This window comes from Meleagris gallopavo, chromosome 23 (genome assembly GCF_905368555.1).
Source record: "Meleagris gallopavo chromosome 23, MGAL_WU_HG_1.1, whole genome shotgun sequence".
NCBI lineage: Eukaryota > Metazoa > Chordata > Aves > Galliformes > Phasianidae > Meleagris > Meleagris gallopavo.
Window position 1 is genome coordinate 4,395,092 of NC_139426.1, and position 16,534 is coordinate 4,411,625.

Consider the following 16,534-nt stretch of genomic DNA (forward strand, 5'->3'; position numbering starts at 1 on the left):
TCTGTGGGCAAAGAAGGTAAGGAATAAGGAAAGTAAAAGGGACAGCTGAGGACTTGTGTCCCCAAAACCCATCAGGGAGCCTCAGCGTGGCTCTGGCGTGAACGTTTTCATAAGCCAGACGATCCCAGCAGCACTGCAAAGCCTCAATCCTATTGACTAACCGTGCTGCACTCCCTCCCTCACCACTAATCTGCGGCTCAGCTGGGAGGAGAAAGGGCATTTTCTCTTCCTGAGGGGCAAGCGTGGGCTGGGGAATGCTGAGAGGGCAAATCCGAGGGTTTGCAGAGGGAAATGCCTTCGGTGCGTTGTTGCCCTGCAGCCCCTGATGGGGGATGCAGGTTTTGAGCTGGCATCGATTTGTTGAAGCGTTTCTCCTTTCTGCCCTCCGGGGGGGGGGAGCAGGAAGCAGCACCTCACCGTTACCCCTGCACTTAAATTAATTGCCCCGGGGTCTTTCTTTTCCACGTGGCAGCTAACCGTACGATTTATGGAGTGGCTGCCACCCCTTCCCAGCACCCAGCCAAAGGCCTCCCATAGCAACCTGGCATGCTCCACCCAACACTTTTTCCTGCCAGAGCCAACTCCTGCGCTGTAATGAGCTTAACGAGGCCGTGCTTCGTTATGGCTTAACGAAAGGGCTCCTCTCTCCCGGGCTCCTGCGGGATAACAGAGCCCCGAATCTCAAGGAAGCTGAACATTGGAGCAAAGTGAGTGCATTTCCACTGCTTTTGGGTGCAGGGCTGCTTGGCGCTGCTGATTTCTTGCAGTAACAGAAGAATCTCTATTTTTTTTTTTGCTCAAATAGCTTTGTTGCTTGGTTTGAATTGCGAAGCTCTGGTTTTGCAGCAAAGCAGAGTTTGGGGGAGGCATTAGGACCCCTGAGGCACGCAGATACAGCCAGGAAGAGGAGGGCTCCCAGCCTGGGAGGGGAAAATGAGGATTTCAGGCTAATCCCAACCATGCATCCGCTTTCCGCTTGCGGAGCGGAAGCAAAGCCCTAAAAGAGCAGAGCAGGATGGAGACGCGGGGCTGCTGAAAGCAAAGCAAAGGGGGGGGGAACCCACGAGCGTGCCGGACTGAGGTAGGAACTCACAGGAGCAGCTGAGATCGTTTGCCATTGCAAAGACAAAATCTGCTGTGCAGCTGTAACGGCAAAGCTGCGGTTTGTGCAAGCGCCGATTTGCAGAAATGCAGCTGGTTGTGCAATTGCACAAAGCAACTGTTGCACAGAGGGATGCGGAGTTTGCAGCCAGAGGAGCAAAGCGGCAAAGTTGAGCCTATACCCTGAGCCTCGTCCCCTCCTGTAGGTTCCATTCCCAAGGCCATGGCCTCGCTGCTGTCCCTCCAGGAGGAGAACCGCATCCTGCAGCAGGAGCTGTCGCGTGTTGAGGACCTGCTGGCTCAGAGCCGTGCTGAGCGCGATGAGTTGGCCATCAAATACAACGCCATCAGTGAGCGGGTAGGTCAGCCACACACACAGCCCAAAATACATCTCTTTCACCCTCAAAATGCACCTTTCTTTACCAGCATCACTCGGAGATGCTGAGGGCGCTGCTGTGATGGAGATCCAGCACCCGGCATGCTGGGGCTTGCAGGAAGCACAAAGCATTCCCATTTTATTCATCTCAATGCTTTCTTTTTTTCCCCCCCTTTTTTTTTTTTTTTTTCAACGGTGGCACTGGGAGAAGAATGAGGGCTTTGGTTGCTCAGGGAGATGCAAAACTCGAGCTGTACCACTCTGGGGTCTGTATGGCTCTGGGGGCTCACGCCCCTTTGTGCACGCCTGGTTGCTAAAAGAAGTGAGCCAAGAACCAAAAAGTACCCACAGGGAAATCACTGCCTCCTGTTCCTTGTGCTGAAAGACTCTTTATCCATTGGCCAACCTGATGCAAACCCAGATCTGGGTTATTTTCTGCACGTAGCAGCCAATTCCCTATTAGTTTTCCGTTGCCATTTCCTATTGCATCTCAAGTGCAGAACATCAGGGCGCCCCGTGTTGCTTCAACCCTATGGAGCTTTGCACCATCAAAGCGAGGATGATTTTATCCCAGCTGGGATGCTTGCACCTGGAATGGTTCTGGAGGGGTTGCATCCTCAAAGGGATGATGCTGGCTTGCAGCTGGAGCAATCCCTGCGGCTGGAAGCGGGCGAGCAGGAGGTGGCAGAGAGCCGGAGCCTGGCACAGCACAACATTGAGCTGCGGAGGCTGCTGGATGAGGAGCAGGCTGCCTACAAGCGCAAGCTGCAGGCGTACCAGGAGGGCCAGCAGAGGCAAGCACAGCTGGTGCAGAAGCTGCAAGCCAAGGTGGGTGCACACTGGGGACACGGGAACGCTGTGATGTCGGGGAGGGACTGGATGTCATCGCGTTGTTTCCCCCAGGTGCTGCAGTACAAGAAGAAATGTGGTGAGGTGGAGCAGCAGCTGCTGAAGAAGGAGACAGAACTGGAGCAGGAGAGGCTGACAGTGTGTAATGTCCCCAGTGTGTCCCCAAATGTCCCCCACCATCACCTGCATGCAAAGGGAACGATGTCCCCACAGAGCCAGCCGGAGGAGGAGAGCCCCAACGAGCTGGAGAACGCACTGATCCGGCTGGAGGAGGAGCAGCAAAGGTGTGAGGGGGTCCCAAGTGGGGCTGGTGGCTGTTGGGACCTCCTAGCATCATCCCCAGCCCTGTGTTGCCCAGGAGCTGCAGCCTGGTGCAGGTGAACTCGATGCTGCGGGAGCAGCTGGAGCAGGCAAACGTGGCCAATGCGGCACTGAGCGAGGACATCCGCAAGCTGACAGCCGACTGGGCACGGGCACGTGGAGAGCTGGAGCAGCGTGAGGCCCAGTGGAGGAGGGAGGAGGAGGTCAGGGCCATGGGGAGATGCAGAGCAGAGGGGTGCTGCATGGGAGCCTGAGGTGGAGGGATGCAAAGCGCAAGGGTTGCAGGATCATTGGGATTTTGCATGGAGATAAATTTGGGGGTGCACGGGGCGTTGCACAAAGAGGCCAAGGAGAGGGGTGCCAGGATGCAGCGAGGTGAAGGGATGCAAAGTGCAGGACCATTGGGATGTCGCATGGAGAATTTGTGGATGCATGGAATTTTGGATGGAGAAGAATTGATGAATGCATGGGATGTTGCATGCAGAGGGTGCTGCATGGAGAAGGGTGTGAGGAATATTGCATGGATAATTATAAGGGGATGCAGTAGGTGGTGTATGGGGAGATTCGAAGCAGAGGAGTGGAGGGATGCTGCAGGATGGAGGGTTGTGAGATGCAGAGATGTGGGACCATTGGGTTGTTGCATGGAGAGGAGTTAGGGGTTGCAGGGAGTGCTGCACAGATGCAAAGCATAGGGGTGCTGCATGGGGAGGGGTGTAGGACATTGCATGGAGAGGAATTTGGGCATTCAGAGGATGTTGCATGGAGAGATGCAAAGCAGGGAGACAGAGGGGGTGCAGAACCGTGGGGTCATTGCACACAGAAGAATTTGGGGTGCAGGGGGGGATGCAGGGAGAAGCAACGCTGCATGCAAAAGAATGCAGGGCGGAAGGAGGTATTGCACGGAGGCACTTTTGGGGCTGCACAGGATGGTGCATGGGGCAGGACCTGGTGCTGCGGTGATACCACCAGGCTGCAAAACTGCGTGACCAGGATCTGCTCCATCCATCCCCATCCCCTCACAGTCCTTCAACACCTACTTCAGCAACGAGCACGGCCGCCTGCTCACCCTCTGGAGGCAGGCAGTGGCTTTCCGACGCCACTTTGGCCAGCTGCGAGCCGCCACTGAGAGGTCAGTGGGGCGGCGAGGAGCGGGGATGGGGTGGCAAGATAAGGGCTCACCCTTCTCCTATCCCCCATTCCCTTTGCAGAGATCTGGTGGAGCTGGGGCAGGAGGTGAGCCGTGCCGGCCGTGCTGCCCACGCCGCCTGCGTGCAGCTGGGAGCCCACCTGCAGCTGGCCGAGGGCCGGGCGGGTGCAGTGCAAGAGCAGCAGGCACAGCAGCTGGCACAGCTGGAGGAGCAGCTGGCAGCACGGGGCCGCGATGCTGAGCGGGAGAGGGCAATGCTGGGGGACAGGTGGGATGCTGTAGGGTGTTATTGGGTGCTACGGGGTGCTGCTGGGTGCTTTGGGGAGCTGTGGGATATTCAGGCTGTTATGGGGTGCTTACAGGGTGCTGAGGGACGCTGTGGTGTTCTGTGGGTCGGTACAGGGTGCTAAAGGGTGCTACGCTGTTTTATGGGGTGCTGTGAGATACTTTGTGGGATGCTGTGAGGGGTGACAGGGTGCTACAGGGTGCTGCAGAGTGCCATGCAACACAGCGTGGTTCTGCGTGGTGCTGAGCACCATCCCTGCTGGGCGCCATCTCATCCAGGCTGGCGGAGCTGACAGCAGCCCTGCAGCAGCTACGGAAGGAAGGTGGTGAGAAGGAGCGGGCAGTGCAGGCTCTGACAGCACAGCTGCAGAAGATGGTGAGTGTGTGTCGTTGTGTGAGATGCACGCTGCACACCAAGGCAGGTGCAACGTGTGATGCACAACGCACACCAGGCACGTTGCACGCCGGGTGTTTTGCAGGAAGCCTCTCGTGCTCAGGAGCCGTCAGCAGAGGAGGTGCAGGCATTGCGTGCAGAGCTGGAGCTGCTGCACCAGACGCTGCAGGACATCACCCAGGTGCTCCCCACTCCCAGCACTACCAACCCCTTCGTGCCTCAGTTTCCCCTCCTGCAGCAATGATGCTGTCCCTGTCCCTTGCAGGCAGTGCTGGCTGATGACCATGGGTCCTCCCCAGGGCCTCCCAGGCTCCCTTGCCGCAGTCTCTCGCCTGCTGCTGCTGCGGCCACGTTGGGAGCTGTGCATGGTGCCCTGCGCCGGCGGCACATCCAGCTGCAGGTGGGTGAGGGAGGAGGAATGATGGCAGACAGACACGTGGATGGATGGACAGACGGATGGATGGATGTGGGGATGGGCAGATGCATTGGCGGGTGGACATGGGGATGGATGGATGGATGGATGCATGGATGTGGGGGTGGATGGATGGACAGACATGGGAATGGATGGATGGACATGAGGATGGATGGATGGATGGATGTGGGATTGGTTGGATGGATGGATGGATGGATGGACGGACGGACTGATGGATTGACATGGAGATGGATAGATGAATTTGGGGATGGACAGATGCATGGGTGGTTGGACGTGGGGATGGACAGGTGAATGGGTGGATGGACAGACATGGGGATGGATGGATGGACATGAGGATGGATGAATGTGGGGTTGGATGGATGGATGGACAGATGGATTGACATGGAGATGGATAGATGAACTTGGGGATGGATAGATGCATGGGTGGGTGGACATGGGGATGAATGGGTGAATGGGTGGATGGACAGACATGGGGATGGATGGATGGACGGATGGAGGATAGATGGACAGACAGACGTTGGAGTGGATGGATGAATGGGTAAATGGATGTGGGGACAGATCAATGTGGGGATCAATGGGTGGATGGATGGATGTGTGGACAGATGGGTGCAAGCATAGAGGATGGATAGAGTAGAATGGAGGGCAAAAGAATGTGGAGATGCATAGATGGGTGTGGGAACAGACGGGAGATAGGGGATGGATTGATGGGAGGATGAATCATAGAAGCGAATCATTAAGTTTGGGAAAGACCACTAAGATCATCTAGTCCAACTGTTAAATGGAGGACGGAGGGTTGGTGGATGCATGGAGGAGAAAGGAAGGCTGATGGATGTGTGGATGGCTGGATACTTGGAAGGTGGATGGAGGGGAATAGAGGGCAGATGGAAATGGGGACAGATGGATGGGAGGACAGATGTGAAGGTGGTTGGAAGAGGATGGAAGGATAGAAGGATGGAGGATAGATGGATGGGAGGATGGAGGATAGGTGGGAGGATGGAAGAAGGGAGACAATGATAGGGGAAGAGCTGGAGGGAAGATGGATGGATGGAGTGTGCATGAAGGGGAATAAGGGATAAATGGATGTGGGAATGGATGGAGGGGAAGATGGATGGAGGAGGAGGGATAGTAATGAGTGAATGCATGGATCATGGATGAAGGAAGATAAAAGCTGGGAGGATGGATGGTGGAGGAAAGACAGATGGAAGATGAGTATAGGATGGATGGGCAGAGGATGATGAAGGACGACCACTGTCCCCCTGCCCTCAGGAAGCCCAGGAGGTGTCAGGGAACCTGCGGAGGGAGCTGGGGGACAGCGAGAGCCGGCGGGCTGCCCTGGAGCAGCGGCTGGAGCAACTCAGCACTGAGGCTGGGGGCTGCCGGCAGGCACAGGATGAGGCCGTGCGTGAGGCTGCACGCCTGCGTGCTGACACTGAGCTCCTGCGCAGGTACTGCTGTCCATATGTCCATCCATCCGTGTGTCACATGCAACCATCTCCATGCATTTGTCCATCCCCACGTGTGTCTGTCTGTCTGCAGTGAGCAGGGCCGCGTGGAGCAGGCGCTGGTGGCAGAGCAGGCGCGGGCAGGAGCTCTGCAACGCAGCGAGGCTGAGCTGCAGCTCCGGATCCAGGAGCTGGAGGAGCAACGGGATGAGGCCAACCGAGCAGCAGAGGCTGCAAGACAGCAGCTGGAGCACAGGTGGGGACCTCCAGGCGCTGCAGAGTAAAAGTGTTGCAATGCCAGCCCTAAAGTGGGTGCTGCAACCCTCCAATGTGTGCTCCCACCGTGGGTGCTGCAGCACACAGCAGCTGGAGCAGCTGGAAGGACAGCGGGCAGCAGGGCAGCAGGAGCTGCTGCGGGCACGGGAGGCGCTGAGCCGGGCACAGCTGGAGGCAGAGGTGGCACGAGGCGAGCAGGCAGCGCTGGGAGAGGCGTTGGCACAGGTGAGTGACAAAGCCCCGGTGTTCTCAAATCACCCCCACATCCAAACCCTTGTAATTCTCTTGTCTGGGGATGTCTGCATCTCTTAACTCCCTGCGTCCTCTTTGGAGACATCTGTGTCTCCAACCCCCTCCCCCGTGTGTCCCCAAAGCTGTTGTGCATTCTTCCTGGGGTCAATTACATCCTCAAACCTTGTGTGCATCCCTAAACCCAATGAGTGTGCTTCCTAGGGGCATTCAGGCCCCCAAAACCAAGGTGCATTTTCCCCAGAGCCAAGCACATCCCCAAATCCCATACCCATCCCCAAATTCCAGACACATTCACCAAACCCTTTCTTCTCCCTGGGGACATCTGCATCTCCGTGCCCCAGATCCATTGTTCCTCATCCCTGGGATGTGTGCACCTCCAAACCCCATGTGCATCCTCCCTGGGGACATCCAGGTCCCCAAATCCCATGTGCATCCTTCTTGGGGCCATCCACATCCCTTAACCCCCCCCTTGGACATCCCCAAGCACCACTGTGCATCCTCAAACTGCATGCACATCCTCAGGCCCTGTTGTCCATCATCAAACCCAGTGGACATCCCTAAGACCTGTTGTCCATCCTCAAACTTCATGCTCATCCCCAGGAACTGTTGTCCATCCTCAAGACCCATGGACATCCCCAAGTCCCACTGTCCAACCTCAAACCCCATGCTCATCCCCAAGCCCTGTTGTCCATCCTCAAACTCCATGGACATTCCCAAGCCCCCCATGCACATCCCAAGCCCCACATCCATCACTCTGGGCACTCACCAGGCACAGGGCAGCAGTGCAGAGCTGGAGGCAGCGCTGCGGGACGCCCGCACACAAGAGGCCAGGCTGCGGGATGCTGCAGCACGGAGCAGTGAGCTGGCTGCCAGCCTGGCACGGGACAAACGGGAGCTGAGCCGGACGCTGGTGGGGCTGGAGGAGCAGCACGAAGCTGACAGCGAGGCCAGGAGGGAGTTGGAAGGACTGAAGGCTGAGCTGGGGCGGCTGGGACGCAGCTGCAGGGATGGAGAGGCTGAGAGGATGGAGCTGGAGCGGGCACGGAAAGCGGCAGAGAGGAGCTGTGAGGGGCTGCGGGCTGAGCTGCGGGAGCTGCGTGGGGAGCTGCAGAGAATGCGGGAGCAGCTGGGGCAGGTGTGGGGCTAGGGGCAGCTGGGAAAGGTGGGGAGGATACAGGGGCAAATGGGGGGATGCATGGAGTGAGTGGGAAGATGCACAGGGCGATTGGAAGGATGCATGGGTGAGGGTGCTGGGGCAGTTTGGTGGGTGCATGGGGTGGTTGGGAATAATGAAGAGGATGTGGAAAGCATTTGGAAATGATGGGGAGAATGTAATTGGGATACACGTGAGGCAGTTGGGACGACTGGGAAAGATGCATGAGGGAACTGGGAGAGGACGCAGGGCTACCAGACCGTCCCAGTGGTACACGCATCACCTGGTGCTGGTGCAGGCTCAGCAGGAGCAGCATGCAGCAGGGGAGGCACTGGTGCAAGCACGGGGTGAGCAGCAGCGGCTGAGCGCAGAGCTGGAGCGCACCATGCAGGAGCGAGAGGGGCTGGCCAAGGATGGGGCCAGCCTGGGGGTCCAGCTGCACGCTGCCCAGCGCGATGCTCGTGACCGTGCCCAGGAGGCCGATGGGCTCAGGTTGGTGTCGCCGGATCTGTGTGATGTCCCATCCTGTTGATGTTAGGCAGTGTGCTGCCACGGTGTCCCTGCAGGGCTGAGAAGGCTGTGCTGGAGACGAACCTCTTCGAGGCACGGGAGCAGCTTGGGCAGCTGAGAACGAGCAGGCAGCAGCTGGAGGCCGAGGGACGGAGCCTACGGGTGGCCAGGGATGGGTTGCTGGGTGAGCAGGCAGTGGGGTCACATCACGTATCTGCTCGGCGGGGGGTGGCCACATCACATCCTTGGCCACGCCACTTTAGCCACTTACGTTCTGAGGCTGGTATCCTTGGCCTCACCACTTACCTTGCTCAGTTTTGGGGTTGTCACCTTTGGTCACATCACTTCTCTCTCAATTCTGGGTATTGTGACCCCCCCATTCCCATCACTCCCCACCCACTGTGGGGCTGGCAGAGGAGCTGGGTGCAGCACGGCAGCAGCTGGCAGTGGCACAGAAGGAGGTGGTGGCCCTGCGCAGGACCCAGGAGGAACACGAGGGAGAGCTCAAGCAGCTGCAGAGCGAGAAGGTGGGCACCAGGGGGTTGTGGGGTAAGGCTGATTTGGGGAGGCAATGCTGGTTTTAGGAGGATGGTGATGCATTTGGGTAGGAGCTTCTATTCTGCGTAGTGATGCTGTTCTGGGAAGCCATGCTGGTTGGGAGTCTTGATGCTGATTATGAGGAGCGACGCTGGTTTGGGGGAGTAACTCTGATTTTGGGGTGACTATTCTGAGTTGCCCTCAATTTGTTGTCAGATTTTGGGGTGATGCCAGTATTGGAGCAACGCCATTTCTTGTGGGGGGGGGCCAACACTGCGTTGCACCACGGGATGGTGATGCTGATTTGAAGGTGATGCTGACATTATTTGGAGTGGCACCGATTTTGGGACAGTGCTGAACGGTGTCGGGGCTGTTTTGGGGCACTGCAGGAGGAGCTGGACATGGAGCGGGGCCGGCTGGCACGGGAGCAGCAGGAGCTGGCAGCAGAGGTGGCAGCAGCACGGCGACAGCGGGATGAAGGGGTGCTGCGTGCCGAGAGCGAGAAGCAGCAGGTGGGTGCTGGGGGGTCCCTGCTGTGTGCCTGCTGCCCCCGCTGAGCGCATCCCTGTGCAGGCGCTGGCACTGAAGGAGGAGGAGAAGGCAGCTCTAGCAGGAACTCTGGCAGGGCTGCAGCAGAGCCTGGCCCAGGCTACAGCCGAGCTCGAGCGGCAGCGACACGAGAATGCGAGCTGGCAGCAGCAGCAGCAGGTGGGTGCACAGCACAGGCACCCCAATTGCAAACCCGGTGCTTGGGCATCCTCCCTGGATGCCCTATTCCCATTGCATACCCTCCATCCCCATTGCAAATCCCTTACACCGTTACCACCCCTTGAGCCCCCAGCCCTGCACAGCAGCGCTCACCCCAGCTCCTCCAGCACCGCTCGGCGGAGCTGCGCTCGCTGCAGGCACAGTTGGAGGCAGCAGCAGAGGCCCACGCACGCGAGGCCACGGCTCTCCGTGAGCAGGCAGTGGCAGCATCCCAGCAGCGTGACAGCGCCCTGCGTGATGTGAGCCCCCCGTATCCCTTCCCATCCCTGCTGCACCCTGGTTGCTCCATAATCCCACAGCATCCCCTGGTGCAGGTGGAAGAGATGCGGGCGCAGCTGGCACTGGAGGCGGAGGCACGGGCAGCGAGGCAGCAGGCGCTGCTGCGGGCACAGAGAGAAGCACAGGAGGGGCGTGAGGGGTGCGAGGAGCAGCGCAGGATGGGAATGGAGGCACGCAGGGCGCTGGGTGATGCTGCCAGGGAGCAGGAAGCGCTGCGGCGCTCCAACGAACAGCTGCGGGCGGCACTGCGGCACAGCGAGGGGCAGCGCATCAGGTGTGGGTCAGGGTGATGCTTGGGGTCAGGGGGTGTTTGGGGCAGGGGTTGTGCTTGGGGTCCAGGGGTGATGTTTTGGGTTTGGGGTGGTGTTTGGAGAAGGGAAGGATGCTCGGGCTCCAGAGTAGGGTTCTGAGGTTGGGGGACACCTTGGATGAAGGGTGATGCTTGGTGTCAAGGAGATGCTTAAAATGGGAGCTGTGTGGGGTGGTGAAGTTCTTTGGAAGGGGATGCTCAGGGCTGGAGGATGCACAGGAAGGATGCAATTTTGGAGATACCTGGCACACTACTGTGCCAAGGTTGGAGTACCCTGCACAGACCTCACCACCCCGATATCCCCACAGCCTGCAGCGTGCAGCTGAGCAGCAGGAGCAGCGGCTGGCGCTGGCAGAGGACGGGCAGGCAGCAGCAGGCAGGGAGGCAGCAGAGCTGCGTGCCACCCTCCGTGGGCTGGAACGTGCCCGCCTGGATGCCCGTCGTGAGCTGCAGGAGTTGCGCCGCCAGGTGCGGGAGGGGGACAACAGGGGGATCCCCTCACATGCAGCTTAAATCACAGCCTCCCCTCGTTGCCTCACTGGGACAGGTGAAGGCTCTGGATAGTGAGAACAGCAAGAAGAGCAAGGAGGTGGAGGAGCTGCGGGCACGTGTGGCACGGGAGGAACAGCACGAGGAGGAGAGGCATCGTGAAGCCTTCGGCCTCAGGCAGAAGGTGGTGGAGAGTGAGGCTGGCGTGGAGGCCACCAGGAAGGAGGTAAGGCTGCTGGAGCCCTCCTTGTCACCCCTGCTCAGTACCCCATGTCCCTTGGTGGCCCCACAGTGATTGCCCTGTGTCGCTGGGTGCACCTGCTGCTCAGTCCCTTGATGCCACGCCTGTCCCCATCACCCCACATTCAGTCTTCCACGTCCCCATCGCCCCACTGCTCTGTTCCCTGCATCACTGGGGATCGTCCTTATACTCCATCCTTCACACCATTTGGACGTTCTCCAAACCAAATCGCTCCATCCTTCTCTCCATCACCCTTTTGCTCCATCATCTACATCTCTAAGCATCTCCCACGTCTCTCCATCCCATCCCTGCATCCCCACATTCCTTTGCTCCCCAGCTCCAGCAGCTGCAGCGCAGGCTGGCAGAGAAGGAGGCAGATTTCCAGCAACGGGAGCGGGCACTGTCCCGCAGCCTGGAGGATGCTCGAGGCCACGAGAAGAAGCTGCTGGCTGATGCCCGCAACCTGCGGCTGAAGGCAGAGGCAGCACGCAGTGAGGCAGCAGAGCTGAGCTTGAAGCTGAGCGCAGCCGAGGGTCGGGCACAAGGGCTGGAGGCTGAGCTGGCACGGGGTGAGGAGCGACGACGCGATGCTGAGATGCGGCTGAGTGGGCTGAGCTCAGCCCTGCGCTGCACCGTCGGTGTTGGACGGGCACATGGAGGCTCTCCAGGCAAGGGTGAGGATGGCACGGGGTGTGGGGGGCACTGGGGTGGGTGTTGGGTGCTCCATCTAGCTGTGCATTCTTCCCGTGCCACCCTGCCCCTTCCCAATCCACTCTGTTCCCTCTTGTCCTATTCTGTCCCCTCCTGTGGCTGTGTCCATCATGCATCATCCCTTCCCTCCTGTGCCACTCTCTCCCATGTCACCCTGTCCCTCTCATCCCACTATCCTTCCCATGCCACTCTATTCCCTCCTGACCCTCCCCATGCCACCCCATCCCTCTCATCCCACTCTATCCCCTCCAGTCCCTCCCCGTTCCACCTCACCCCTCTCACCCTACCCTGTCCTTGTCCCACCTTGTCTCCTGCCATCCCGCCCTGTCCTCTCTCTTCCAGCTGGACCCAGGAAGGGGACACGCACCCCCTGCTCACCCCCAGACCCTGATGCAGCAGCTGACCCCGAGGCAGTTCGTGCAGCCCTGCAGAATTTCCTGCGCCAGCTGCAGGACGCCCAGCGGGATAAGGTACGCCCCTCACCCCCTCTCCAAGGTGTGCATCCCCAAAATATGCCTTTCTCACCCCATTTTCTCCCCCAGGAAGAGCTGCAGGTGCGGGTGTGCAGCCTGAGCAAACAGCTGGCCGAGGCAGAAGCACAGCGGGACAGAGCACTGCAGCTGCACAAGAGATTGGCTGAGAGCAAGGAAGGTGATGGGGCAGTTTTGGGGTGGGTTTCCCTTAGTGGTGTGGGGTTGGGTGCTGCACAGGAGCATCACTGCCTCCCTGTAGTGTGTAGCTGCTCAGGATGTGGGCACGTTGTGGGGCTGTGAGGGTGACAGATTGTGGGGTGGGGTGATGGCGCTGCACTCAAGTGCTGCACGTTTCCCCCAGATCATAATAGAAAGATAAAAGAAACCCCATAGGAGCAAATAAACCTCTACACCCCAGTAACTGGTACAACCCCAGTACGAGCAGTCAGCCCCCTCCTTGTGCATGCCCCATAAACCCCAGTGCATGCCTCAAAAGCACAGAGGTTTGCAAGCCCCGCTCTGGCTGTGGCAGGGTGGCAGGGCTCTGAAGGCAAGCAGGCAGCACTGCTGCTGCAGGAGGAGATGCTGCAGCAGGGTGAGGGCGAGCGCCGGCTGCTGCTCGAGAAGGTGTCAGCGCTGGAACGCAGCTTGCACGCTGCTGAGGGCGAGCGCCGGGCTGCCCAGGTGGGCACCGGGGGGAAAAACCCTCCTCTCCCTCCCTGAGCAGCCTTTCTGCTGCCTTGCACACAGGCTGCATGCGAGCTGCATGCAAATCCATGCAAGATGTGCACAAATTGCATGCACGTCGCATTAAACTGCATGTGAGGTGCAAGGAAGGTTCAATGCAAGATGTGTAAAAACTGCATGTATGCTTCTCACAAGCTTACACGTACAAGCTTCCATGCAAGCTGCTTGCAAGCTTGCATGAAAACCAAGTGTAAGCTTCTGGCAAGCTGCCTACAAGCTGCCTGGAGTCTCGCATACAAAATGCGCGCAAACTGGATGTAAGCTGCTTGCAGGCTGGCACACAAACTGCATGAGTGCTGCTTGCATGTGCACGCAGCCTGAAACCTTGCATTCATGCTGGTTTTATGCCTGAAAGCAGCTTGCATGCACTGCTCTGTCTCTTCCAGGAGAAGCTGAGTGCACTGCTGGCAGCCAAGGACCATGCACAGGGCACACCGGGGGCCAACACCAGCACAGCCCTGCAGCAGCGGTTGCAGAAGCTGCAGACTGCCTTGGCTGCGGGCGAGCTCGACCGCCGGGCACTGCAGGTGTGCAGGAGCACCTCGGGGTGCAGTGGGGACCTATCTGGCCTTGTGTCACCGTGCACGTCCCCCATGCAGGAGATGCTGGATGCTGCACGGGAGGAGCGCGGGGTGCTGCGGGAGCAGCTGCGGGCGCTGCAGGAGGAGCGTGCAGTGCTGGAGCTGCGCAGAGAGGAGCTGGAGGCGCAGGTCCGGCGGCTGCAGGAGGTGGGAGAGCAACGGCAACTGTCCTAACTGGGACCCACGCAGCCCTCCCATGCAGCTCTTTTTACTCTGCTATGCAGCACCCTGTTACTCCATGCATTGCTCTGTAGCTCCATGCACTTCCCTATTACTCTGTGCAGCACCCTACCACTCCTTGCAGCACCCTGTTACCCTGTGCATCACCCTATTGCCCCGTGCATCACCCTATTACCCTCTGCAGCACCCTACCACCCTGTCCAGCACCTAGTTACCCTATACTCCATGCAGCACCCAATTACCCTACTGCCCCATGCATCACCCTATTAACCTTGTAGTACCCTACACCCCTTCCAGCACCCAATTACCCTGTGCATCACCCTGATGCCCTGTGCATCACCCTATTACCCTGTGCAGTACCCTACACCCCTTCTAGCACCCAGTTACCGTGTGCATCACCCTGTTGCCCCGCGCATCACCCTCTTATCCTGTGCAGCACCCTACCACCCCTTGCAGCACCATTACCCCATGCATCACCCCATTGCCTACACAGCACCTTATTGCCCCGTGCATCACCCTATCACCCTGTGCATCACCCTGTCACCCTGTGCAGCAACCCATAGCCCCGCATCATACCCTATCACCCTGTGCACACCCTATAACTCCACGCAGCACCCTACAGCCTTGCTCCCATTGCAGACACAGCAGCAGCAGGACGAGGAGGAGGCGGCGGTGCTGGGGGGGCTGAGGGCAGAGCAGCGGGGGCTGCAGGAGCGCGTGGGCAGCCTGCAGCGTGCTGTGACCCAGCTGGAGGCTGAACGGCGTGAAGCTGAGCGCTGCGCCCTGCGCCTTGAAAAGGACAACTGTGCCCTGAAAAGAACCCTGGAGAAGGTGAGCACCCACCGCCCTGCCCTGCACCCTTGGGTGGTGCAGCCTCAGTGCTGGAGCCATAAAACTGCAATGTTGTTTTTCCAAGCGTGAAGCACGCATGATATCAATGATGCTCTGATCTCTCTGCTCTGCACAGTGTGTGCAGAGCTGTATTTATATGTGTGCGTTGTGCACAGAGGAGCAAGGTGTACAACAAAGCATAGCATGCACACGTGAATACATGTGTATATATATCTACTGCAACAGAGCAAGGAGCAAGTGCAACAAAACATACAGATGCATGTGTGTATATAGAGTGCATTGCAGCAAGCTGTGCAGTGATGCACAGCACAGGCATGCATCTGTGTATTTTGTGTAGCAGAGCAAGGCATGCAACAGTGCACGTGTGCATGCATGCATATATTCTGTGCACTGGAGCAAGACATGCAACAGTGCATGTGTGCATGCGTGCATATACTTTGTGCACCAGAGCAAGGTGTGCAACAATGCACAGCACATGCGCGTGCATGCATATGTATATTTTGTGCACTGGAGCAAGGCATGCAACAATGCAAGTGGGCGTGCATACATATATTTTGTGCACTGGAGCAATGCATGCAGCAACACATGTGCGTGCATATACACATATATGTGCACTGGGGCAAGGCATGCAGCTGTGCACACGTGCATGCAAATATGTGTGTGCTGTGCACAGGAGCAAAGCGTGCAGCTACACACAGCATGCACGCATGCATTGATGTTATGCACTAGAGCAAGGCGTGCAACAGAGCAACGGTTTGCATCCTTACGCAGGTGGAGAGGGAGAAGCTGAAGACACACGAAGCCTCGCTGAGGTTGGCTCTGCAGAAGGGCCGCCTGGACCGCTCTCTGGGCACATCAGAGCAGCAGCTGGCAGAGGCACAGCGACGCATTCAAGTGCTGCAGGCGGGTGGCCCCGGGGTGCTGCCTGCACCTTAGGTTGCATGGTGGTGGAGCTGGGCTGTTCTGGGGCTCATCCCATTGCGTGGAGATGCTGCTGCACGCATGGGGATGCCACTGGGTTTCTCTTTGGGGTGACCCCTCTGTTCTCCCCCCCACCCCAGGCACAGGTCTCAGCGCTGGAGCAGAGCTCTGGGGCTGCACAGAAGCCACCAGCACAGCAGTGGGGGGCACAGGAGTCTCGCCGTCACCCCCGCAGCATTTAGGGCTGAGAGCAGCACGTGCAGCTCACCAAAAATCTGCTCAGCGTTCGCAAATCCCACTCTTTTTTCTTGATCAAGAGCAGCACTTTACCCCCTGAGCCACCACTGTCTATTTTTGATACAGCTTGATTTTTTTTCCCCCCTCCTTTTTCTACAGCTTTTCTATAACCAATATTTGGAAATAGGACGTTTTTTAGCCCACATGGATGTGATGGGAGCAGTGGGGCTCCCCAGACTGGTGCTGACCAGGGTAAGCATCCCTACGCCTGGATCCCACGTGGCACAGGGAGGGTCCTCTCTTTTCTACTGCTCTTTTTGGAGACTGGTTTGATATCGGTGCTATGGGCCAACCCAACGTGGCCCCAACCCTTGTATATCCCTTCTAATCCTCCATTAAATGTATGGAAAGCCAACCTAGTGACACTTATTGGGGTTGAGGGTGGAGGGTTTGGGAACCAGCTGCTCAAATTGGCGCCCATCAGGCCCCATGACATTTATTAGCATCATTATTATGTGACCTATATGCTGTTATTATTACACACGCTATAGAAGATGACTATATCCCAAGAAAACTACAAGCTAAATTGAATGTAGTAAACCAATCCCCTCCTTTCCAATCAGAGAACCCCAAAACTGCCCTCAATTCAACATCAGGACACTGCATAGA

At 58.1% G+C, this 16,534-nt stretch overlaps 1 protein-coding gene across 9 annotated transcripts; it reads left to right on the forward strand.

The window, feature by feature from the left end:
- The first annotated feature begins 557 nt into the window (after nt 1-557).
- CROCC (ciliary rootlet coiled-coil, rootletin) lies at nt 558-16,280 on the forward strand. Of its 9 annotated transcripts, none has more exons than XM_085242662.1 (33): nt 558-707; nt 1,308-1,459; nt 2,120-2,305; nt 2,381-2,464; nt 2,540-2,610; nt 2,685-2,850; nt 3,670-3,776; nt 3,856-4,062; nt 4,359-4,455; nt 4,532-4,654; nt 4,739-4,873; nt 6,173-6,351; nt 6,443-6,604; nt 6,705-6,849; nt 7,646-8,011; nt 8,328-8,521; nt 8,596-8,723; nt 8,954-9,066; nt 9,466-9,588; nt 9,650-9,784; nt 9,952-10,083; nt 10,159-10,397; nt 10,742-10,901; nt 10,981-11,148; nt 11,501-11,837; nt 12,217-12,344; nt 12,417-12,525; nt 12,880-13,031; nt 13,481-13,621; nt 13,694-13,822; nt 14,495-14,686; nt 15,479-15,643; nt 15,769-16,280. In XM_085242662.1, the coding sequence occupies exons 2-32, from the start codon at nt 1,325-1,327 to the stop codon at nt 15,641-15,643; spliced, it is 4,908 nt and encodes a 1,635-aa protein (XP_085098788.1). In that variant the 5' UTR covers nt 558-707; nt 1,308-1,324; the 3' UTR covers nt 15,769-16,280. The 9 variants fall into 9 exon arrangements, 8 of the variants coding, with proteins under 8 accessions (XP_085098788.1, XP_019477905.2, XP_085098787.1 ...); XM_019622360.3 differs by having other exon boundaries at nt 15,479-15,610; XM_085242661.1 differs by having other exon boundaries at nt 4,559-4,654; nt 15,479-15,610.
- The last annotated feature ends 254 nt before the right edge of the window (nt 16,281-16,534 follow it).